The sequence below is a fragment of the Mastigoproctus giganteus genome, chromosome 6 (genome assembly GCF_048544385.1).
Source record: "Mastigoproctus giganteus isolate SK-2022 chromosome 6, ASM4854438v1, whole genome shotgun sequence".
In the NCBI taxonomy this organism is placed as follows: Eukaryota; Metazoa; Arthropoda; class Arachnida; order Uropygi; family Thelyphonidae; genus Mastigoproctus; species Mastigoproctus giganteus.
In genome coordinates this window covers 118,619,598-118,646,141 of record NC_143580.1, presented here as the reverse complement: position 1 = coordinate 118,646,141, position 26,544 = coordinate 118,619,598, and the positions used below count along the sequence as shown (strand labels likewise).

The 26,544-nt window shown below is 38.8% G+C and overlaps 1 protein-coding gene across 1 annotated transcript in view; it reads left to right on the top strand.

Moving 5' to 3' along the window:
* Positions 1–784: 784 nt before the first annotated feature.
* LOC150084532 (ecdysteroid-phosphate phosphatase-like) overlaps positions 785–26,544 on the top strand; it is a 390,193-nt gene continuing 364,433 nt past the window's right edge. The window contains exon 1 of the mRNA XM_090375298.1: positions 785–1,122. Coding sequence (XP_090231424.1) covers positions 1,016–1,122 — 107 coding nt within the window. The 5' untranslated portion in view covers positions 785–1,015. The remainder of the gene's footprint in view (positions 1,123–26,544) is intronic.

The following is a 26,544-nucleotide window of genomic DNA, read 5'->3' as shown; positions in this document are numbered from 1 at the left end:
GTGTACACCCCACTATTTTACACTTTTCCTCGAATGGCGATGGTGTCTTCCAAGATGACAATGCGCCGAGCCATCGGGCACTTGTTGTGCAGAGATCGTTTGAGGAACACAGTTCTAACTTCCAGCATATCGATTGGCCTCCGAACTTTGCTGATATCAACCCCATAGAGCACTTGTGGGAGGCTATGGAAAGGCATATCAGGCGTCTGGGTACACCACTCACCTCCATATAAACCCCAGGCCCTCACGTCTGGGGAGTATGGGCTTGGTAAACCCAGGGTCCTGAGCTGGATATCATCATTCTTCTCTTTCTTGGTAATTCTTTTCTACTTCTCTCTCTCTCTCTCTCTCTCTCTCTCTCTCTCTCTCTCTCTCTGCAGATTAAGCCTCAGGCTTCCTTGTACCACATGGCTAATAATAATAATAATAATAATAATAATAATAATAATAATAATAATAATACCTGCACTGCTGACCGCATTACACACAGCTTGGTTCGCCATACCTCTCGAACTCTTCCAACAACTTGATCTTGTTGAATCAATGTCACTTCGGATAGCTGCTGTACTGAGGGCAAAAAGAACGACCTACGAAGTATTAGGTAGGTGGTCATAATTCGGTGATCACTGAGTGTATATTGGGGCACTATAGACTTAGTCGCTGATATTTCTCACTCCACAACAGTGCTGAGCGATATCTATTTTTATATTAAGCTTGATTCCTAAATATAACGCTAGGTGTGCTGTAAGTCAAGGTGTTTTGACAACGTGAGCTTTATCACAGACTCTGCGAGCTTTATTAAGTGGTTTTGACGTATGTCTAACGGGTAGGAATTTGGATATGGTATAGGGTTGAGCGAAATATAAATATTATGGCATGCCCCTACTTTACATCTTTAGCGAACGAAGTTGATTCCTAATATTTGTATATATTCTACGCTGTGTTATAACGTAATTCGTTAGGCTGCTTAATCACAATGTGCTTTTTAGATAATGTTTGAAAGAGGATAGATAATATGGCATCTCTTCCACCTCGTAGGAATTCGGGTGCATTCAAACCTCAGAGACAGATATTGTCTCCTCTCCAAATACTTATTCAGATGGGATTTCCTAAACATAGAGCGTAAGCGTAATAATTTCATATACGCATAATTTTCAACGTTTCATAAATTACAGAACGAAAGTAATATCAAATAAATAAATAATAAGTCATGAATATATGTAGCAGCTAGTTAGCTTGTTATTTTTTAAAAAAATTTAATTACTTATATTTTTTATGATTATATGTATTTATCATGGTAATTTTTAAATCTACCTTCATAGGTTTCTCTGCTGCTGCGGTTCTTGTGACTTAAAATAATATATACAGAGGTGATTCCATTGAGGAGCTCCTTGTTTTTTTTTTTTTTTTTTCCTTAGTATTATGATGGTATTTGGTTTATTTCCATATTTTTTAATATAAATTTAACTAAATCATCAGAACGTACATTGTCCTAGTGAGCCATTATGAAGTATGATTTCACCCAGAATAGTAAAACTTCTTTGGCTTCGAGTTGGGTGGGGGAATGGATTTGCATGGGGCAGTTAGTTGAGATTAATTGAAAAGTAAATCCTCCGATTTGCAAATTCAAGTGCTTGAGGAAAAGGGATGATGTCTTGAAGGAAATAAAAGGGGAATACTGTTTAGAACTCATCTATCCAATTTAACCCAGGGGCTGACATCTGTTGAGTATGGCCTTGACATTCCCAGGGTTCTGAGCTGGATATCATCATTCTCTCAGGGTAATGCAGACATTTTTTTTTTTCGACTGGTGCAGCATAAGCCTCAGGCTTTCTTGCATCATATGGCTAATAATAATAACTCAATACTAGCACTTGTGGTTCCACAGGCAGTAGCTATTTTTGGTAACTTTGTTATCTGGGCAACAGGAAATATGTTATGCAAAAAGGATAGGTGAAACAGGACCAGGGTATATTTGCTTAAGGGATCAATTTAACATAGAACATTGGGGTCCTTCCCCAACTATATTAACATAGAGCAGTTATCGTAACGTCATAAACAGTGATGGGGCTGTACACTGTAAATGTGATATATGTTGATACTAAACCGGAGCCAGAAGTGAGACTGGCTCTTTGAGACTCCACACAGTTTCGGTGGTCTTTTTCTTCATCCATTGAGTTTTCTTGGGTTTTTTTTCCTTGCTGAAATACTTTTCAACAAAATGATTTACTTTGATTTCTCCAATGGAAATTTCAGAAATTTCTGTTACTTATTGCAGAAAAAGGAAAAATACGCTAAATTTAAGCGTTTTCTTGATAATTCTATGCACATACTGAAAAAAAAATAATAATTAGTACAATCTCTCACATTCAATTATTGACTCATGCTCACTTTACATTTTACAGTAGTTCCTGCAGTTCTGTCTTTGTGTCATGGAAGAGTTTGGCTGGCATACAGGCGCCTCTGTAGCCAGGTGGGTAGGAGCAGCAGTGCGTAGCACACGCTTCTTGATTAGACCAGGGTTCGAGCCCATGACCACCAAATACGAAGGATGCAGAAAGGTCAGGGAATTACCACCGCATATCCCCGGAGCAATATGGCCTTAGTTGCTAATGCTCCTTAAAAAAAACAAAAAAAAACCAAATAGCTGGCATATGGTTGTTGAAGCACGTGGGTGTTTCAGTTCACATTTCTTGTACTGAGTGAAGATAACTACGAATGATAAAAACATGTCTGAAGTGTTCCAGATGTGGTTTTATTTAAACAAAAATTAATAATAAGTAATAAAATAATGGAATTTTCCCAGTTGTGCTAGCTGAATAATATTGGGTTGGAAATAAAGATTCCATTTAACAAGTGAACAATTTGATTTATTTCTTGCCATTATTCATACATTCATTTCATAGATTTCAAAAAGGATGTCTTTTTCTGAGTGTATATGTGACAAAAAATACAGCATGCGTGATGAAGGACTAAGCACGAGATATTGGATGGTTTACATTATAGCTGTGAGGAATGATGAGAAAAAGCTGCAATTTATAGAGAATTCAAAAGTTCGGAATTTTGTCCACATGTGGATGGGAGATTACACACAAACAGCATTGGCAACAGCTTCCCTATAGAAATTGGGCAAGGTTCATGGATCAGAATTTTTTTATTCTCTCTAAAAACAGTTAATGACAGTGATAATGTCAAAGCAGTTCTAAGCGGGTTTGGAAACTGCTAATTTGTAGGTGGATAACATTAACATTAGTAGTGGTATAAGATGCAAAAAAGCAAGTTTATACAGCATCAGCCAAAAAAAAAAATCCATCCCATTTCACTTATCCATTCCCTCCAAAAGTTTGTCTACTTCTTCCTTGAATTTATTTGAGCTATCAACTTCCACAATGGCAAATGGAAGTTTTAATCCAGCAATCAACCACTTGCTGACTATTAGCAAATTTCTGCACATCTATTCTGCAACAACCGTCTTTGCAGAATAGTTTGAATTTATTCCCCCTCAAATGCATACTCTGGACAAGAGGAAGAATCCCTTTAGCGTTGAGTTGCTCAAATCATTCAAGCCTTATACACCTCAGTCAGATAACCTCAGAGGTGCTTAGTCTCTTGGCACTGCAATTTGCAGAAATGAAGCATTTCTTGGTAAGAGCCCCCCCCCCCCCCGTTTCCTTCACCAACCTCATTGCCCTAAACTGTACTTGTTCCATATCATAAATTTAAATAAATACACCAACCGTTTTGATTAAAATAGTTTAATACTGTAAAAATATAAATATAATAAAATGTACCAAGCGATACAGTGGATACTGTAAAACAATGTTTACAAAACTGATTTACTATAAAATAAAATTTATTACGAAAATGTTAAAATACAATAAAATACAAAAATTAAAAGCGATAAAACAATGATTGTAGCTTTCGGGGGGGGGGCATCTGCCTCCTTTCTCAACAACAATGCTACTTGGCTAACACATCCTTTAGTATCAGGTTCACGGCACCCGTGGCTGACCAGGCGCATGTTCAGTATTACTTTCACATGCGCCAGAACCAGAAGTGGCTTGAGAATGTGGAAACGAGAAGCGCTCATCTCTTCCAAGGACTACAGCTTCCAAGATGGGGTGGAGCCGAACACCCCTATGCTACTGTTTTCGGACAAGCCAATCCACAAACTCTCCAACCACTTACAGTCCCAGAACCTGTTTTTTTTTTTTTTTTTTTGGTAGTTGTTGGCGCATAGACTTCTGTGGCCTAATGCACCTCCCAAGTTTTTTGCAGTACTTTGATCCAAGCCTGAGGCGGGAATTGAACCTGCGACCTTTGGGTTGCCAGGCAGGCACTTTACCCACCCGGCTAGCCTGGTCGGCTCCAGAACCTGTGTGCCCGGTCAAGGATGACAGCATTCTCGGGGGAGACTTGGTGCTGTTTTTCCCAATAATGTTCAGCAATTGCGGACTTACTGAACTCTGCGGTCTGTATGGCTCTCGTGTTCCCCCAGATGGTCTTTTAGTCGCCGTCCTGTCTCCCCCACATAACATTCACCACAATCCGGGCATTAGATCTCATATATAACCTCACTACTAGAGTCCCTAGCATTGGGGTCTTTGACCTGTGACACTACAGTATGCAACCTCAGGCCCAGAAGTTGCACACAGTGTGCCTGAAAGTCACGAAGCATCCTTGCAATATGATCTGATAAGCCCGGATAGTAGGGAATATAAACTGTGGTGACTGGAACAGACGGTGTTGTTTCATGAAGACTGTCTGGGGGAACACATGAGAGCCATACAGACCGCAGAGTTCAATAAGTCTGCGATTGCTGAGCATTATTGGGAAAAACAGCACCAAGTTTCCCCCGAGAATGATGTCATCCTTGACCGGGCGCACAGGTTCTGGGACCGTAAGTGGTTGGAGAGTTTGTGGATTGGCTTGTCCGAAAACAGTAGCATAGGGATAGGGATGTTCGGCTCCACCCCATCTTGGAAGCTGTAGTCCTTGCAAGAGATGTGCGCTTCTCGTTTCCACATTCCTGAGCCACTTCTGGTTCTGGCGCACGTGAAAGTAATACTGAACATGCACCTGGTCAGCCGTGAACCTGATACTAAAGGATGTGTTACCCAAGTAGCATTGTTGTTGAGAAAGGAGGCAGATGCCCCCCGAAAGCTACAATCATTGTTTTATCGCTTTTAATTTTTGTATTTTATTGTATTTTAACATTTTCGTAATAAATTTTATTTTATTTTATAGTAAATCAGTTTTGTAAATATTGTTCCTTTTTGTAAATATCCACTGTAAATTTCCCAATTTTGTAAATATCCACTGTATTGCTTGGTACATTTTATTATATTTTTATATTTTTACAGTATTAAACTATTTTAATCAAAACGGTTGGTGTATTTATTTAAATTTGTGATATGAACTATTCTCCCAACCTCAGAGGCCTTTTTGAGGATGTACTTGTTCCAGTAGCTCAATATCCTTCCTAAAATGAAGCCCTGGATGCAGTAATCAAGGTATGGCCTGACCATTGCTTTATACGAGTGGTTTTCAACCAGGTTGCCACAACAACGTTCTTGGGGTGTCGTGTAATTTCGGTTTAAAAGTTATTTTATTTATTAATTTTTTTGAAATTTATAAAATAAAATTATTATATAGGTATATATTAAAAGGTCAAAAACTACTGTGTTAGGTATTTCTTTTGGCCTAGGGGTGCCGTGAAAAAATTACTGGGACACTTAGGGCACCGTGAACAGAGAAAGTTTAGGTACCTCTGCCTTATACAAAGGGATAATCCCCGTTAGTCAAATTCTGTATATCATTGACAAAACCCAATGAGCTGTACTGGCAGCCTGTATTCACTGTTTAGAGAACTTAATACCTGACTGCACAATTACCCCCAGGTTTTATTCATTCTCCACTGCACTGAGTATAGTACCACACAATTGATACATTACTCTGGGTTACTGCTCCCATATACAGTATTTGGCACTTGTCAATGTTAAACTTCATTTGCTACTTCTCAGCCCATCTGCCAAACTATTCTAGATCCTGTTACAGTAGCATACTGTTATTATTGTCATTAACAACCCTGCCAACCTGTGTCATCTGCATACTTGGACATTAAGCCTGATATAACTTCATCAGTATCATTGATAAATATAGAAAACAGCAATGAGGCTAACACCGAACCCTGGGAGACTTCACTAATAACATTTGTCCACGAAGAGCAGTGTCCATTGATTAACACATACTTTCTTCTTCATTCAGCCATCCCTTTATCCATAGCAGCAACTTCCCCTTAATGCCAGACTGCCCAAGCTAGTACAGCAGTCTTTTATGTGTAGCAGTATCAAAAGCTTTCCTGAAAACGAAGTACCTGTATTTGTCGGCTTATAAGACGCTGCGACAGTTGGGCAGGAGCAGCAATGCTTAGCACATGCTTCTTGGTTAGACCGGGGTTCGAGCCCTTCACCACCAAATACGGAGGATGCAGAAAGGTCAGGGAATGACCACCGCATATCCCCGGAGCAATATGGCCTTAGTTGCTAATGCTCCTAAAAAAAAAAAAAAACCAAATAACAACAAATAAGACGCTGCGGCGTGAAGACACACCTTAATTCTGGAATGGGAAATTTTAGAAAAAAACTTTGGAAAAAACTTATTGTTAATACAATGGAAATTTAAAATTCAATAAAAATGAAACCTAAAAGCCAATAAAGAAAGGTATAGGATTATTACTCTTATTATTTTAATATTATTCAACTTCAGATTCATTAGTGACTTGATCATCATCTTTAACATCATCATAATCATCCTCTTCACTAGTATCACTGTCACACTCCTACAATAAATTATCTTCAATGCCGTCCATTGCATTACTTTTATACCACAAAATTTTGAAAAGACTTGACCACAATTTCAGTCTTAACGCCATGTCATGACTTCAGCACCCATTCACTTGTCACTCTAAAAGGAAGGGGATGAATCTGATTGGTCCACTTGACATCGATGGTATGACTGTTGATGATCCTGCTCAGATAGCAAACAAACTGAATGAGTATTTTGCATCTACATTCACACATGAGGAATTATTAAGGTTTGAAAATGGCAGAAGGTTATCAAATTGTAGCAGGATACTTAATGATTTTGTAATAACTGAGAGCAAAGTGGAGGAGAAATTGTTGAAGTTAAACATAAGAAAAGCACCTGGGGTGGATGGGATCTATCCAGTTATATTAAAGGAGGCCGCAAAGCAACTAAGCAAACCCTTAGCCATAATTATGAGAGCATCCTTGGACTCACGGGAGGTTCCCATGGACTGGAGATGTGCAAATGTATCCCCAATTCACAAAGGGGGATTGAAGGGTGACACGAGTAATTACAGACCAGTTAGTTTAACTTCTGTTCCGGGTAAAATAATGGAGTCACTGGTTAAAGATGCATTGCAGGATCATCTAGACAAGACTGCAGCAATAATTCAGACAGCATGGGTTTGTTAAGGGGAAAGTCTTGTCTGACAAATTTGATAGGGTATTATGATGTGGTTACAAAGGAACTGGATGCAAAAAATAATTTTAATGTCATATATTTGGATTTCAGGAAAGCTTTTGACTGTTGTGCATGGAAGACTATTGTACAAATTGGAACAGAATGGTATTAAGGGTAAGTTGCTACAATGGATAAAAGGATGGTTAAGTGGGAGAAAACAGAGGGTGGTAATTAATGGGTGCTGCTCTTCGTGGACTAATGTTATTAGTGGAGTCCCACGGGGTTCGGTGTTGGGTCCACTGTTGTTTTGTATATTTATCAATGATATTGATGAAGGTATATCAGGCTTAATGTCGAAGTTTGCAGATGATACAAAGGTTGGCAGGGTTGTTAATGACAGCAATGGCAGTGTGCTACTGCAACAGGATCTAGATAATTTGGGCAGATGGGCTAAGAAGTGGCAACTGAAGTTTAACCTTGACAAATGCAAAGTACTGCATATGGGTAGAAGTAACCCCAGAGAAACGTACCAACTGTGTGGTATTACACTTAAGGTGGTAGAAAATGAAAAAGACCTGGGAGTAATTGTGCAGTCAGATATGAAGTTTTCTGAGCAATGCAGACAGGCTGCCAGGGCAGGTCATGCAGTTATTGTTAATCCAATGATATATAGGAATTTTGCTAGCAGGGAAAAGGTGATTATCCCTCTGTATAAGGCAATGGTCAAGGGCCACGCCTTGAGTACTGTGTACAGGTCTGGAGGCCTCATTTTAGGAAGGATGTAGATTTGCTTGAGTGTGTACAGAGAAGGGCAACAAGATTAGTGAGGGGAATGAAGGGATCCTCTTACCAAGAGAGGCTTAAGTTCTGCAAATTGCAGTGGCTGGAGACTAGGCACCTGCACGGTCATCTGATTGAGGTGTATAAGGCCTTGAATGGGTTGAGCACGCTGAATTCTGATGGGATCCTTCCACTTGTTCAGATTACGAACCTAAGGGGGCATAAATTCAAATTAAGAAAGGACAGATGTAGAATAGATGTGCGGAAATTTGCCTTTAGCCAGCGGGTGGTTAATTGCTGGAACAAACTTCCATCTGTCATTGTGGAAGTTGATAGGTTGAATAAATTTAAGGAGGAACTGGACAGGCATTTAGAGGGAATGGTGTGTTTTTTTTTTTTTTTTGGCTGATGCTGCATGAGCTCATACACTTGCTTTCTTGCATCACATGCCACTACTACTACAAATAATCATCTAAGTGGCGGTGGTGCGAAATTTTGTTCCCTTGTTCTTTGGCATATTGTGCTACTTGTAGCTTAAATCCAATAGTATAATTTTGCCTTCTTGTTGCACCTGCCATTGGCTTAAATATATAACTGAAATTCACTTGTGTTACTCCAACAAGAGCCTGGTAATCACTGAAAGGTGTACTAGTGTATAGTTGCTAACTATCCGTTAACTACTATATGTTAATTCTTGGTTTGCGCATGTGCTGTATTGCCACTTTCACATTCTAAGATGCAGGATGATTTTTTAATGGATTTATAAGAAAAAAAAAAGTGCATCTTATAAGCCAAAAAATACAGTACTGTATATGATATCAAAATTATTTTTTGCATCCAGTTCCTTTGTGACCACATTGTAGTAGCCAGTCAAATTGGTCAGACAAGATTTCCTGTTGACAAACCTATGCTGTGTCTGAACTATAATTGCAGTCTTGTCTTGATGATCTTGCATTAATTCTTTAACTATTCTGTACTTTTTCCCTGGAACAGAAGTTAAACTAACAGATCTGTAATTACTTGTCACCCTTTGTGAATTGGGGATACATTTGCATTCTCCAGTCCATGTGGACCTTCCCGGAATCCAATTATGTTCTCATAATTATGGCTAAGAGTTTGCTTACTTCCTTTACCACCTCCTTTAATATAACTGGATGGATCTCCTCCACTCCATGTGCCTTGGTTATGTTTAGCTTCAATTCCCTTCCACTTTTCTTTTTAATGCTCGAAATACCATAACATGGAGATTTTTAGGAACACGGTGTACTGCATTATTGCAGAAGTGACTGTACATGCAAGTATACATGCACCTGCTCTTACTTTTAATTAACTTAATTGATCCCATGTATTTGCTTTTCCACGATGACTCCCAGCAGTCCTTGAAATCACCAGCAACGTGCTTTCCATGCTGGCTGCTGCTGTTTGCTCCATTAGAAGCAGGGTAAGAATCACTTTCATCTCGGTCTGCAGTTATTGTTAATCTATTAATTATCCCTCTGAAGCTAGCAGTTTCCGATCCACCTAACACTGCCTCGATAGCATCAGCAAATATTCTTGTACTTTTTCTATTCTAGTATTATCCAATTGCTGTAGAAGCAGTCTTTTCGGTTAGAAAGATATGCTGAGAAAAATTCTACTCCATGAGACTTGAACAGTCTATCCAGGCCAATTTGATTGATAAGGCTCTCGTCATTTACTTCCTCCTATTGTGTTTGGGTAGAATTGCAGACAATTTCACATATTCCTAACTCAACTTTTTCCTAACATTGCCCTGTATTTGTTAATTAAATCCTGATATCTCCTACTCTTATATCACACCTTACAACAGTTTCACCTTTTGTGCCTTTAATAAATGATACCTGCTCTACAACATCATCAACTTTTGCTCCTGCAGACGTACCCCGATCCTATTCTACCTATCCTTTTTGCACAATATATTTCCCATTTCCCTGATAATAGCAATCTCCTGTGGGAGCAGCGCTTTCTCCCCCCTCCTTAGTTCTCCACCAAGCATGTTACTCTGACTACTTTGAACCCTTTGCTTTGCTGCTCTGGTGTGAGGCTTGATTTCCATTCAGATTCATATAATTTAAAAATACTATACTAAGTTGTTATTTGGTTTTTAGGAGCATTAGCAACTAAGGCCATATTGCCTCGGGGATATGTGGTGGTCATTCCCTGACCTTTCCGCATCCTCCGTATTTGGTGGTCACGGCCTCGAACCCCGGTCTAATCAAGAAGCGTTGTGCTATGCACTGCTGCTCCTGCCCACCTGGCTACGGAGGCGCCTACTATACTAAGAAACCTAATGCAGTAATAACACTGTGGCTGATATGCCATGAGGTTTATGTTATTAAATTATATATATTGCAATATCAAGCTTACAGTACAGCCACTCCCCAGCTAAGGTAATACTCGACTTATGGAAATTTGACTTAAGTTTTTGTCGGCCGGTGCAAACTTAAAAATTGCAGAAATGTATTTGCATCCCGTAGGAATAAATGGAGGTATCGTGAAAATATTGTAATGTGAACCCGATAACATATTGTTTTTTTTTTTTGGTAATTCGTTCCAAGACCTTGGAAGTTGAAATTTTCGCTATATAACTAAGCTATTTATCTCTCTAAAAGGTCATTTGTATAATGGAAATTGCACTAACCTTTCATTGTTATCATATGTTCTGTTATAAGAATCAGTTTTGAATGCCTTTTAGATATTTTTCTAAAACGCATTTCTGGAGGTCACTACCATAAAACAATAAAAACAATTTACACTTTCTGGGTTTATCGGGCTTTTCTGTTAGTGCAGTCTAATATAAATGAGTAGTAAACTCGATCTTATTGCATTTGCGATAATATCGATAACCGGAATTCTGTGGTTTTTTACGCTACACTGTTATGGTGAAATGAGTTCCCCTTCATTGAAATTATTATTATTAGCTATGTGGTGCAAGGAAGCCTGAGGCTTATGCTGCACCAGCCAAAAAAAAATTCCAAGTTACCCTGAGAGAGAGAGAGAGAGAGAGAGAGAGAGAGAGAGAGAAAGAAAATTTCAAAAGTAGAAGAGAATCACCAAAAAAGAGAAGAATAATGATATCCAGCTCAGGACCCTGGGTGTGCCAAGCCCATACTCACCAGATGTGAGCTCTTGGGGATCTATCATATAAAAAATATAAATAAATTTTCAAAATCTTCTCTTCATTCCTATTTACTTATTACAATGGTGAAGGGAAAGGGACCAACAGAAAATGCAAGTGCTGGCAGTGCTAGGAAACAAAACAAAATTGATTTAGAAATGAAGATGATTAATTAAGAAGTACAAAGCAGACAAAGTTTGTCATCTGTTGCATGGAATTAGATCTTGCCACTTCAACAGTGAATACTATTTTAAGGGACAGTGTGCATATAAAAGGATCAACAGTCATCACAAAACAGCGTTCAGGTGCTATATTGAAGATGGGAAAGCTATTAATAATATGGATGAAAAATCAGATTCAGAAGCAAGTGCCCCTGAGTCCAATGACCATTCAAGCAAAAGCAAGAAGTATTTATGAAGATATTAAGGATAAGTACGGCGAACCTCAAGCCAAGTTCATGGTAAGCAACGGGTGGGTTTAATAGGTTTAAGTATCATGCTGGCTTCCAAAACATTCAATTATGCTGTAATGTCGCCAGTGCTGATTCTGCAGTTGCAGAGAAATTTTGTGATATGTTGGGAAAAAACCCCTTCTAAATCTCCACAGCCCTCAACTTCTACCGAGGTTTTCTTATCAGCTGGAGAGTTAGTTCTGGCAAGGATGCTTGAAAGGTAAAACTTGCTGACATTATGCCTATCTCCTCTCTCTTTTTGTAATTTTATAATTTTTGTAATTTTGTACACTTTTGTAATTTTCCTGTGTATGAGATAAAAAAAAAATTGAATAAATAATTCTATTTACGTGTTCGTCAAACATTTCTTTTTTGTTTCAATCAAATTTGTGAGTGCTGCATAAGCATTTAGGGAAATTCCGACTTATATAGAGTTCCGCGGAACGCAACCCTTACGTAAGTTGGGGAGTGGCTGTATATATTTCGCATCTCCAATCAAGTTTACATTAAATGTATTTCATATCTCTTATTATATTTAAGTTATATGTATTACATACTGTTACATTTGTAACTTCTAGGTTAATATAATAGATAATAAATTTAACTAATGCTAACCTTGGCTTTCTGGTCCATAAAGATCTTAAAAAGTACATCACCAAGAATATCATGGGGGACTTCAATGCTAAAGTTGAAAAGAGACAAAACAGCGCAGAAAGGGAAACTATAGGAAATTCTGGAATTATTAAAAGAAATTAAAGAGGTGAAAGATTTGTGGAATCTTTAGGAATGTCAGCAATGAACACTTTTTTTCAAGAAAATGGTGAACAGAAAGTGGACATGGAAGAGCCTAAATGAACTAACAACTAATGAAATTGACTTTATCCTCCCTAACAGAAGATATATTGTGAATGATGTTACCGTCCTGAACAAGGTAAATGTTGGAAGTAATCACAGAATGGTAAGATGTACACATGATATAGATGTAAGAAAAGAAAGGAAAAAACTGACTTGAGTAAATAATACGAAGATCTTTGAGATAACAGAAGAGGACAAAAAGCAGTATGTACTGGAACTTAGGAAAAAGTTTTTTTCAGAAAGTTTGAGCTTTTGCAGACTTTCAGGACCAAGATATTGATGAGGAATACAACTTTCTGAAAGTGATAAAGCCCGAGAAACCTATAGTTAAAAAGAAATCCAAAGAAGAAAAAACTTGTCATGATGAACCGAAAACGACAAATGAAGAGCAAAATAAACACTGATAAGTACAAAATTGAGTATACTGAGTTATGCAAGCCATTAGAAAGAGACTGAGAAAGGATATAAGAAGATTTAACACAAAAGTAGAACAAGCGTTAAGGGAAAACAAAGGACTTAAATCAGCAGTTATGAGCAGTAATACAGAAAGAAAAATGATACTGAAACTGAAGAATAGTGATGGTGTACTTATAAAAAGCAGAGAAGGCATAATTCAAATAGCAGAAGACTACTATAAAGAATTATATAAGGTATGAGGGAATGATGCCAGCAGTAGAATATGTATTGAAAAAAAAAATGAAGGATCAGAAAGCCCCAGGTGAAGATGAATTTACTGTACAGTTGTTAAAATTGGGAGGAAGAGACATAACACAGAAACTGGCAAGACTTCACAAAATACATTAGGAAAGGCATAGTTCCAAGTTTTTTTTTTTTTTGATACTGGCACCTTCCTCCTAAGGAGTGGAATAATGCAATCATAATTTTGCTGCTTAAGAAAGGAGATAAATCAGAAATTGGAAATTATAGACCAATTAAATTGATGTCCTACATCTACAAGTTCACAAGGATTGTTACTAACAGATTAGAAAGAATACTTGAGGAGAATCAACTGAAAGAGCAAACTGGCTTTAGTACAGGATTCTCACCTTTGGATCCTTCACGTAATATCACAGCTAACGGAGAAAGCAAATGAATATAAAACACCATTATGCTTGCCATTTGTGGATTATAAAAAGGCATTTGACTCCATACAGCATAAGGCAATGTTTCAAGCCATGGAAAGACAAGGCATAGATACTTCATACATTATAATTTTGAAGAAAATATATGAGAATGCTAACTCCTTTATTATACTAGACAAAGACAGTAGCAAATTTAAAATTGAGAAAGGAGTTTTTGACATGGAGACATATCTCTGAAGTTGTTTACTGCTGCCCTTGAGGAAACTTTCAGAAGATTAGACTGGTCACAGAAAGGAGTTAATGTGAATGGAGAGTATCTAAATCATTTATGGTTTGCAGATAACATTGTGATCATAAGCCATGATCCCAAAGAATTAGAGCAAAATCTTAATCAGTTGTTCAGAGTTAGTAAGGATTTTGGACTAAAGATGAATATGGCTAAAACAAAAGTAATGATGAAAAAGTATGCCACAGAAAGGGATATAATCATTGAACGAGCAGTAATTGAAAAGGTGGATTAATATGCTTATCTGGGCTAAGTCATTAGCTGTAATAATGATAAATGGCTGAAACTCAAGAGAATGATAAATTTCGGATGGATAGCATTCAGGAAATAAAGTTGGATGTTGAGGAGCAATATCCCAATTTGTCTGAAATGTAAAATAATGAACTAATGTATACTCTCCACCATGACTTATGGAAGTGAAACTTGGGCACTCACTAAAAGAATGGAAGAGAAGCTGAAAACTACAGAGTGAAGATTGGAATGAATTATATTAGGAATCAGACTGTTAGATAAGTAGATTAACACATATATTAGGCAGCAAATACAAATAAATGACATTCTTATCAAAACTAAAGAACTGAAATGGACTTTAGCAGGTCACATAGCTCGAAGACATGATGACAGATGGACTAAGAAAATAACAGAATGGTACCCAAGAGGAGCTAAAATAAAACCTGGAAGCAGCAATTGAGATGGACAGATGAAATTCAAGATTTCATGGGTAGTAAATGGATGGTCATTGCACAAAACAGAAGAAACTGGAAAGTTGCTGGAGAGGCCTTCATCTTGCCTTGGATTGAAAACAGTTTATGTTGATGAAGCTTTGTGATTCAAACTTTCTAGCTACCTATTTGCCACAATTAAAATAACAGGATTCCCCTACCACATTCAATCTTATAACAATGGTGGCAAAATTTCGATGTTATCAATAAAAAACAAAGGTAGCAGAAGTCCAGTTTGGTTTCTTAAACAATTATGAACATTAAGTAACAAACAAATTCATGAATGTAATCAGAGAATCACAAATAATAACATAACTACACTTCTAATTTTAACTCGGAATTTAAGTGCAATAATCCTACTTCACTAACCTGTTATGCAGCAATAAGGCAAAAGATGCAGAATAGAAAGAATAACACAGCAAATATGGTGAAGATAAAGAAACTACAAAATATCAACCAGCAAACTGCTTTTTTTTTTTTTTTTGATACTGGCACCTTCCTCCTATGGTTGCTACACAGACAGCATGTCAGTCATATACCAATAAGGTTCCCAACCTCCAGGCATTTGTTTAACAGCATCCCAATACCAGTGACAGCAAAATGTAAATGTATGTGAAAAAGAATGTCAGAACTTGGGCAGCAGTGCAGTATTTCCAACTGGTGAAACATGAGCAACATTCACAGATAAAATAGCTCCAATGGAAATTATGAAGTCATGTACTACTTGCAAATTTATTTAAATTTGCAAGTGGAATAAAGGGTATATCTCATGTATAGGAAGAAAGTTAAAACTAGTTATTCTCTTATGCTGTTGGTAAATATTAGCATTAGGAGAGGTATATCATGTAAGAAAGTAAGCTTATACAGCATCGGCTAAAAAAAAAAAAAAAAAAAAAAAAAAACCCTTCCCATTTCATCCATCCATTCATTTCAAATGTGTCTGGTACTGCCTTGAATTTATTTAAGTTATCAACTTCCACATCGACATATGTAAATTTGTTCCTGCAATCAACTACCTGCTGGATAAAGGCAAATTTCCGCACATCTATTCAACAACTGTCTTTCCCCAATTTCAGTTTATGCCCCCTCAGGTTTGTAATCTGAGCAAGAGGAAGAATCCCATCATCATCATTGAGCCTGCTCAATCCATTCAAGGTCTTTTACACCTCAATCAGATCGCCTCGCAGGTGCCTAGTTTCCAGAAGCTGCAATTTGCTGAACTTAAGCCTTTCTTGGTAAGAGGACCCCTTTGTTCCCCTCACTAGTCTTGTTGCCGTTCTCTGTACTCGTTCTAGCAACTCTATATCCTTCTTAAAATGAGGCTTCCAGACCTGTACGCACTACTCAGGTGTGGCCTGACCATTAGGATAATCCTCTTTTTATCCCTGCTCGCAAAATTCCTGTATATCATTGACAAGACCTCATGATCTACTTCGGCAGCCTGTCTGCACTGCTCAGAAAACTTCATATCTGACTGCACAAGTACCCCCAGATCTCCTTCATTCTCCACTACCCTGAGCGTATCACCACCCAGTTGGTACCTTTTATCTGTGATTACTGCTACCCATATGCAATACTGTGCATTTGTTAAATTTCAGTAGCCACTTCTCAGCCCATGTGCCCAACTTTTCCAGATCCTGTTGCAGCAGCATACTGTCATTACTGTTATTAACAACACTGCCAACCTTTGTATCATCTGCAAACTTTGACATTATACTTGATATTAAACTTCATCAATATCATTGATAAATATAAAAAACAATAATGGGCCCAACACTGAACCCTGGGGGACACAGCTAATGATATTAGTTCACAAAGAGCGGTATCCATTGATTATCATGCTTTATTTTCTACCACTCAACCATCCTTTTATCCATTGTAGCAACTTGCCCTTAATGCTCCAATTTGTACAGTAGTCTTCCATGTGCAACAGTATCAAAATCTTTCCTAAAATCCATTTCCCAAGATGTTCCTGCAAAGCTTCTTTAATAAGCGACTCCATTATTTTCCCTTGAACAGAAGGCAAACTTACAGGTCTGTAACTACTCTGTCACCCTTCGATCCCCCTTTGTGAATTGGAGTTACATTTGCACATCTCTAGTACATGAGGACTTCCCCTGAGTCCAAGGATGCTCTCATAATTATAGCTAAGGGTGTGCCTTTACTTCCTTTGCCACCTCTAATATAACTGGATAGATCCCAGCCACCCCAGATGCCTTTCTTAAGTTTAACCTCAATTTCTCCTCCACTTTGCTCGCAGTTATTACAAAATCATTTAACTCCCTGTTAGAGTTAGATAAACATCTGGCCCTCTCCTCCTTGAATAACTCCTCATATGTCAATGTACACATGCAAAATACTCATTTAGTTTGGCAGCTATCTGAGAATGATCATCTACAGTCAAACCATTGATATCAAGTGGACCAATCTGATTCATCCCCTTCCTTCAAGAGTTTATATAAGTAAAGATGTCTTTACTATTTTGCTTTGCATTGTTTGCCAAAGATTTCTCATAATTTGCCTTTGCTTGCCTGACCTCCTTTGTAACTTGATTACAGACTAGTTTATATCTACCATAGGCTTCTGTGCCGCCTGATAATTTATATGCATCCCATGCATGTTTCTTCTCTACCACATGTGTCATTAGTTCATCTAATGTGCCTTTAGGTAAAAAAACCTTGAACAGTGTTTCGTAATTGGTATGTAAAGCCTATTACATTTCAAGATTGAGTCCCTGAAGCTTCCCATTTAGAATTCACAATTGGTAACTTCATCAGTTGATCCCACTGTATAGAATTTAAAAACTCTCTGAGACCACTGTAGTCACCTTTATGAAAGCAAAAACCCTTCCCCTTACCCCTGATGGCAGTTACATCTTTAAGTAAATCCTATATCAGTACACTGTGATCACTGCCACCTAGTAGTTTCTTTATCTGTTAATTCTCAATGCATGAATAATCACTGCTGATGATCAGATCAAGAGTTTTACTCTCTCTCTGGTTGCCTCTCTAACCTGCTGCTGTGGAAAACATTCATCCAATAAATCCACAAGATTTCTAGTGTGAGTGACCATTCCACAAGTTCCAGTCAATATATGTGATGTTAAAATCCTCCATTATGAGATATTCTGATTTACTAGCCCACTCTATTTCTTTATAGGCCTATAAGAAACTACTACACTCATTTTTGCTTTCCCTGCTCTTAAGTCACACCAAACTGACTCAACATTGCACTGTCCATCTATGTCAACTGGATGCACTTCCTTATATTTTGTGTTCCTTAACTAACAGCATAACCCTCCTGTCTTTCATTTCTGTACACATTTTACTCTCCAAATTCCAGTTCTTCATGCCTTATATCTGTGTGACACCACGTTCTGATATCCCAACAATATCTGCCTGTGATGTCTTGCCCAGCACTTCAAATTCATCAAATTTATTTACTATACTCTTAGCATTGGTGTTCATGCAAATATACATACACCTGTTCTTATAGGAAGGGAGGAGGGGTTATGCTTTTAGGTAAGAAACACACAAAATCCAAGTAGGAGTGTGTTATAGGCCTAATGACTCTGATGAGTATAATATAAAACTGTACAGCGAAGTAGAGTGGGCCAGTAAATCGGAGAGTCTTATAATGGGGGATTTTAATTTCCCAGATATTGACTGGAATTTGTGGGTTGGTCACTTGCACACTAGCAAGGCTTTTGTGGATTTATTGGATGATTGTTTTCTACATCAGCATGTTCAGAGGCAACTAGAGGGAGTAATACTCATGATCTGATTATCAGTAGTCATTCTTCATGCATTAAGAATCTGCAAATAAAGGAACCACTAGGTGGCAGTGATCACAGTGTGCTGAAGTGGGATTTACTCAGAGGTAACTATCATCAGGGGTAAAGGGATGGATTTTTGCTTTCGTAAAGGCAACTACGGAGGTCTGAGACAGTATTTAAATTCTATACAGTGAGACCAACTGATGATGTTACCAGCAGCGAATTCAAAATGGGAAGCATTCAAAGACTTTATCTTGGAAGCTACTAGGCTTTACATACCTACTAAGAAATATTGTTCCAGGTTTAGGCCTAAATGGATGTCAGATGAACTAATGAGATATATGGCAGAGAAGAAAAATGCATGGGATACATATAAATTAATGGGTGACATGGAAGCCTATGATAGATCTAAGCTGGTCTGCAACCAAGTCACAAAGGATGTTAGGTAGGCAAAGGCAGATTATGAGAAATCTTTGGCAAAGGATGCAAAGAAAAACAGCAAAGAGTTCTTTACCTATGTAAACTCTAGAAGGAAAGGGATGAATCAGATTGGTCCACTGGATTTTTTTTTTTTTTTTGGTAGTTGTTGGTGCATCGGCTTCTGTGGCCATAATGCACCTCCCAAGGTTTTTGCAGTACTTTGATCAAAGCCCGAGGCGAGATTCGAACCTGCGACCTTTGGGTTTCCAGGTAGGCACTTTACCCACCCGGCTAGCCCGGTCGGCGTTCCACTGGATATTGATGGTTCAACTGTTGATGATACTGCTCAGGTGGCTAACAAAATAAATGAGAATTTTGCATCTACATTCACACACGAGGAGCTATTCAGCGAGGGGAATGCCAGAGGTGAATTAAACTCTGGCAGTGAGCTAGATGATTTTGTAATAACTGAGAGGAATGTGGAGGAGAAATCGTTGAAGATAAACATACGAAAGGCACCCGGGGTGGATGGGATCTATCCAGTTATATTATAGGAGGCAGCAAAGGAAGTAAGCAAACCATTAGCCATAATTATGAGAGCTTCCTTGGACTCAGGGGAGGTACCCATGGACTGGAGAAGTGCAAATGTGACCCCAATTCACAAAGGAGGATCAATGGGCGACAGGTAATTATAGACCTGTTAGTTTTATTTCTGTTCCAGGAAAATTAATGGAGGCACTGGTTAAAAAAACACTACAGGATCATCTAGACAAGACTTCAGTTATAGCTCTGACATAGCACGGTTTTGCTAAGGGGAAGTCGTCTGATCAATTTGATTGGATACTATGATGTGGTCACAAAGGAAATTGGATGCAAAGAATAACTTTATCATATATTTGGATCTTAGAAAAGCCTTTGATACTGTTGCATATGGAAGACTGCAGCACAAATTGGAGCAGTGTGGCATTGGAGGCAAATTGCTGCTATGGATAAAGGGATGGTTGAGTGGGAGAAGACAGAGTGGTAATCAGTGGACATTGCTCTTCGTGGACTAATGTTATTAATGAGAGTCCCTTAGGATTTAGTGTTGGGTCCATTGTTTTCTGTATTTATAAATGATATTGATGATGGTATATCAGGCTTAATATCCAACTTTGCAGACGAAATGAGGTTGGCAAGGTTGTTAAGGATCCTAATGACAGTATGCTGCTGCAACAGGATCTATAAAACTTGAGCAGATGGGCTGAGAGATGGAAAATAAAGTTTAACATTGACATATATAAAGTACTCCATATGGGAAGCAGTACCCCAGAGTAATGTATCAACTCTGTGGTACTACACTGACAGTGGTAGAGAATGAAAAGGACCTGGGGGTAAGTGTGCAGGCAGATGTGAAGGTTATTAAAGGGGCCGTGTGCTCTGCATTAATTATTACTATTGTGGATTATTGCAGACACAGAGCGAAATGGAGACAGAATAGATAATGGCAAGTTTAATATTAATTGGCACATATATATTAAATTATATACATACAAAAGCTTTCAGTTAGTTTTTTAACCTTTATCAGTCAAACTGACAGTTAAGAGTGTTCGAATACATGACTGGCAGTACACGCTCATGAGGGCGTGTACTGCCAGTCATGTATGTGAACTGTGTGATGTGATGGTAATTGTTATGCTGAAGCCTGTGGCTGTGACGCATGTGAATGTTGCCAACGTTTGTCATTCATCAAATTGTTGCTTCAATGATAGGGTCGACACGACATCCACTGCTCCTGTTAACTGAGGTATTAGAGCATGTGATGTTCAACGACTCCAAAGAGGCGTGTTGCCGGTAGTGGTGGGACCTTTCTACAATCACGACATTGTGAAGTGGGTCAATATCGTGGTGGGTTGACCAGACGTGTTCGGCAATGACTGAGTGTTCTCTGTCCGCTAAGTGGATCGCTCTTTTGTGTTCCGAAAGACGTTTTCCAAGCCGTCTCCCAGTTTCCCCAATCTAGCAGCCAATGCAGTCACAGCAAGAGGTGCGGTAGAATAGACCACTTTGTAGTAAGGTGGGAACCGGTGTTTTCACTTTAGAGATGAGGGATCGTAACTTTCTGCCTGGGAGTTGTACGCATTTTATCCCATGTGATTTTAGGACTCTAGAAACCTGTTGTGATAGGTTTGGGTAGTAAGTTATTATTATTAGCCATATAGTGCAAGGAAACCTGAGCTATATGCTGCCAGCCAAAAAAAAAAAAAAAAAAAAAAAAAATGATTCTGAGAAAGAGAGAGAGAGAGTGAGCGTCAGTCAGAAGTAGAAGGGAATAAGCAAAAAACAAGAATGATGATGATATCCAGCTCAGGTCCCTGGGTTTGCCAAGCCCATACTCACCAGATGTGAGCCCCTGTTCGTCTAGAAGTCTCAATTTCGGTATACATTTCTTCAACCTCTTCATCATCATAGCTTAATGTTGGTGCATATATCAGGTTATATCATTATAACCTTTAGCATTAGTAGAGGCATATGATTCAAGAAAGCAAGCTTTTGCAGCATCGGCCAATAAAAAAAAAAAAAAAAAGGCTCCCATTTCACCCTACTGTTCGATCAAAATACCTGGCCAGCTCAGCCTTAAATTTATTTAGGCTATCAACTTCCACAACAAAGAATGGAAGTCTGTTCCACCAACCAACTATCTGCTGACTAAAGGCAAACTTCCACACATCTATCCTATATCTGTCTTTCCTCAATTTGAATTTATGCCCTCTCAGGTGATTATTCTGAGCAAGAGGCAGAATCCTATCAGCATTGAGCATGCTCAAACCATTCAAGGCTTTATACACCTCTATCAGATCACCTCGCCGGTGCCTGGTCTCCAGACACTGTAATTTGCAAAACTTAATCCTTTCTTCGTAAGAGCAACCCTTTGTTCCATTCACTAATCTTGTTGCCCTTCTCTGTACTCGTTCCAGCAGCTCTACATCCCTCTTGAAATGAGGCCTCCAGACCTGTATACAGTACTCAAGGTGTGGCCTGACCATTGCCTTATACAAGGGAATAATCACCTCCTTATCCGTGCTAGAAAAATTCCTGTATATCATTGATAAGACACCATGAGCTACTCTTGCAGCCCGTCTGCACTGCTTAGAGAACTTCATATCTGCCTGCGCAATTACCCCCAGGTCCTTTTCATTCTCTACCACTGTCAGCGTAGTACCACAGAGTTGATACGTTGCTCTGGAGTTGCTGTTTCCCTATGTAATACTTTACATTTATCAATGCTAAACTTTGATAAATTTGCCACCTCTCAGCCCATCTGCTCAAACTTTCCTGATCCTGTTGCAGCAGCATTGCGTCAGTAGTGTCCAAAGGACAGTATTGTCTGCAAACTTGGACATTAAGCTTGATATACCATCATCAATATTATTTATAAATACAGAAAATAATAATGGACTCAACACTGAACCCTGAGGGACTCCACTAATAACATTAGTTCACGATGAGCAGTGTCCATTCATTACCACTCTCTGCCTTCACCCCCTCAACCATCCCTTTATCCATAGCAGCAATTTGCCTTCAATGCCACACTGCTCCAATTTGTGCAGCAGTCTTCCATGTGCAACAGTATATCAAAAGCCTTTCTAAGATCCAAGTATATAATATCCAAGTTATTCCCTGCATCCAGTTCTTTTGTGACTGCATCATAATATCCAATCAAATTGGTCAGGCAAGACTTCCCCTTAACAAAACCATGCTGTGTCCGTGCTATAACTGAAGTCTTGTCTAGATGATCCTGCAGTGCTTCTTTAACCAGTGCCTCCATTAATTTTCCTGGAACAGAAGTTAAACTCAGAGGTCTATAATTACTTTTGTCAGCCTTCGATCCTCCTTTGTGAATTGGGATCACATTTGCACATCTCCAGTCTAGGGGTACCTCCCCCGAGTCCAAGGAAGCTCTCATAATTATGGCTAAGAGTTGTTTACTTACTTCCTTTAAGTAAACAAAAAAAAACACTCCCATTTCATCCCTCCGTTCATTCCAAATACCTGTCCAGCTCAGCCTTGAATTTATTTAGGCTATCAACTTCCACAACAACAGATAAAATCTGTTCCACCAATCAACTTCCCGCTGGCTAAAGGCAAACTTCTGCACATCTATCCTATAACTGCCTTTCCTCAATTTGAATTTATGCCATCTCAGGTGATAATTCTGAGCAAGAGGAAGAATCCCATTAGCACTGAGCATGCTCAAACCATTCAAGGCTTTATACACCTCAATCAGATCACCTCGCAGGTGCCTAGTCTCCAGACACTTAAGCAAAACTTAAGCCATTCTTCATAAGAACAACCCTTTGTTCCATTCACTAATCTTGTTGCCCTTCTCTGTACTCATTCCAACAGCTCTACATCCTTCTTAAAATGAGACCTCCAGACCTTATACAGTACTCAAGGTGTGGCCTGACCACTGCCTTATAAAAGGGGATAATCGCCTCCTTATCCCTTCTAGAAAAATTTGTGTATATCCTTGACAAGACACCATGAGCTACTCTTGCAGACCATCTGCACTGCTCTGAAAACTTCATATCTTACTATTGTGGATTATTGCGGACACAGAGCAAAATGGGGCAGAATAAATAATGACAAGTTAATATTAATTGGCACACATACATTAAATTAAATACAAAAGCTTTCAGTTAGTTTGTTAACATTCATCAGTCAAACTGACAGTTAAGAGTGTGGAACATGATGGCACGTACTGCCAGTCATGTATATGAAATTTCAACATTGCAATGTTGAAACCTGTGGCTGTGACATGTGTGAATACTGCACGAACCTTGCTAACCCGTGCCTGGACCCACTCTAGTTCTGTAGATGAGAGGTGCACCGAGATTACTAAAGACAAGGCGGATCTTGCGAGGTGTGGCTATCCCACCAGTGCCCTTAACAGGTATGACCTACACACACATGACCACATAGCAGCCAAGAGGAACATTCAAGGTAAGGACTCAACCGCAAGCACCTTTATCCCATACTGGAGATGTGCAAATGTGACCCCAATTCATAAAGGAGGATCAATGGGTGACCCAAGTAATTATAGACCTGTTAGTTTAACTTCTGTTCCAGGAAAATTAATGGAGGCACTGGTTAAAGAACATCTAGACATTGATCATCTAGACAAGACTTCAGTTATAGCTCGGACACAGCATGGTTTTGTTAAGGGAAAGTCTTGCCTGACCAATTTGATTGGATACTATGATGTGGTCATGTGTGGACATGTGTTTTTGTAAGGGGCGGCTCCTAGAACTTTAGTTCAACTCCGCCTCATATCTCTGTGACGATCAGTATCACTACAAATGGGCCAGATTTGTATGTGACGTGGGTTTGTGTGTATTATGTGTGTGTGTTCTGTTCTTCTGTTCTGGCCACTTGGCTACCCAGAAGCATCAGTCACCCGGACAGATGATTCTGGGTACTCGTCCACACCATGGGAAGGTGGGCCAGTCTCAGCTAAACACGTACTGTCTCAATACGAGACTCTGATCCACCTGATGTTGCCAAAAGGTGGGCCAGATTCCTCTAGGGGCGCACTCCAGAGGAGAGAGAGAGAGAGAGAGAAAAAAAAAAAAAAAAAAAAAATATATATATATATATATATATAATTATTTTATCTTTCTATTGTGGTTTATTGTGTTTATTTTCTTAATTACGGGTGTTTTCTACTCATAGGTATTATGGTTAATACATTACTGGTCTTTAAGCTAGCCTAAACTCGGTTATCTTAAATGCCTATGAGTAGAAAACACCCGTAATTAAGAAAATAAACACAATAAACCACAATAGAAAGATAAAATAATAATATGTACTCTGTTCATACCCGGGCATTGCTAAAACAGCTACCGGGACAACAGAAAAATCTAGAAATAATTTAAGGAAAACCACTATAAAAGTATATTAAAAGTAAAATACAACATAAATTATCATATTACTAAAGAATAATATATATATATATATATATTTAGATTTTCCCGTAGTGCAAAAGAAAGAAAAAAAAAAAAAACAACCATGTGACTGATTGTAGAACGCAAAGAGAAAAAAAAAAATAATAAATAAAAAAAATAAGATAAAATAAATAAATAAATTAAAAAAAATATATAATAAATAAATGAATATATAAAAAATATAAAAAAAAAATAAATAAAAAATAAATAAGGGGGGGAGAGAGAGAGAGAGAGAGAGAGAGAGAGAGAGAGAGAGAGAGATGGTGTTTTCCTTCCTGAACATAGGCCGCAGAAACAAGCTCCACAGCCCATGTAGCAGGATGGTGGGGGGAAATACACGGTTGGTTTCAGTTCATTGCTGGGTCCTCGATGTTTGCCACTGGGTGCCTGTTAATCCTTTGTCTGCGCTTAAAGACTTCAGCTGAGTAGGTTTGCAGTGCAGGGAGGTTGTTAGGGTTCTGTAGGAAGAGCTCTAGATGCTCGCCAGAGATCTGTGTACAGCTGACAAGGTTGTGTCTCAGATCAGCATACGTAATGCACTCGAACAGTACATGCCACTAGTTCTCTTTGGCTCCACAATGGCAGAGATCTGTTGGGTGGAGACCCAGATGGTGTAATTTTTCATTCATGGATCCGTGTCCGGTAATTAGGTATGATGTTTCTAGTGAAGGGGTGAACCAAGACTGTACAGATTTAGTAGCAGTTTAGGTTACATCAGGTAGGAATCTTTTTGTGACAATGCCCAGTGTTGGATTATGCCATCGAGTTTGCCAAATGTTGAAGAGCTCGTTGTAGCAACGCGTCATCTCAGCCTTGGGGTCAGCATCCAGATTAACCTCAATGTCGAGGGTCCTTGTTGGGATATTTCTCGTAATTCGGAAGCACAACCCTCGGAAGATGACATGTAGATCGAGCGGAAGTGCTCCCGCAATGACCTGAATGGCAGGAGTGGAGACCGTTCTACACACTTGGCAGATTGCCATTAACATTGACCTCTGGATGGTTCCAAGCTTGTCTCGCATCTTTACAAGAGTTACCCGATGGAACCAGGCTCCGGCTGCATAGGTCACAATTGGTAAAAATACTGCGTTGTAATACAACCGTAGGGACCTTTTGGAGAGTCCCCAATCATTCTTAGAGATGATTGGAGGGTCCCCAATCATTCTTAGAGATGCGTACGATGGTTCCTGAGAATCTCTTAACTTTGTTTCTTAGATTAACAAGATGTGGGAGAAAGCTGAGTTTGTGGTCAATAATCACTCCAAGTACCTTGGTTTTGGTGACGATTGGCAGTTGAGAGTTACATATCTTTACCTGCGGTGGGCGCCTGAGATCCAGTCTATTCTTAAATAGCATCATTTTAGTTTTCGTTGGGTTGATATGCAGCTTATTAAGTGCGGCCCAAGTTGAGAGATCTTCGAGGACCTGGTTTGCATTTTCTTCAATGGCCTTCCGTGAATGCCCTGACACCACAACTGTGAGATCATCAGCAAAGGCCACAATTTTTGCATTTCTGAAGGTGCGGGAGAGCCAGTCTTGGAGGACTACATTCCAAATGAGGAGTC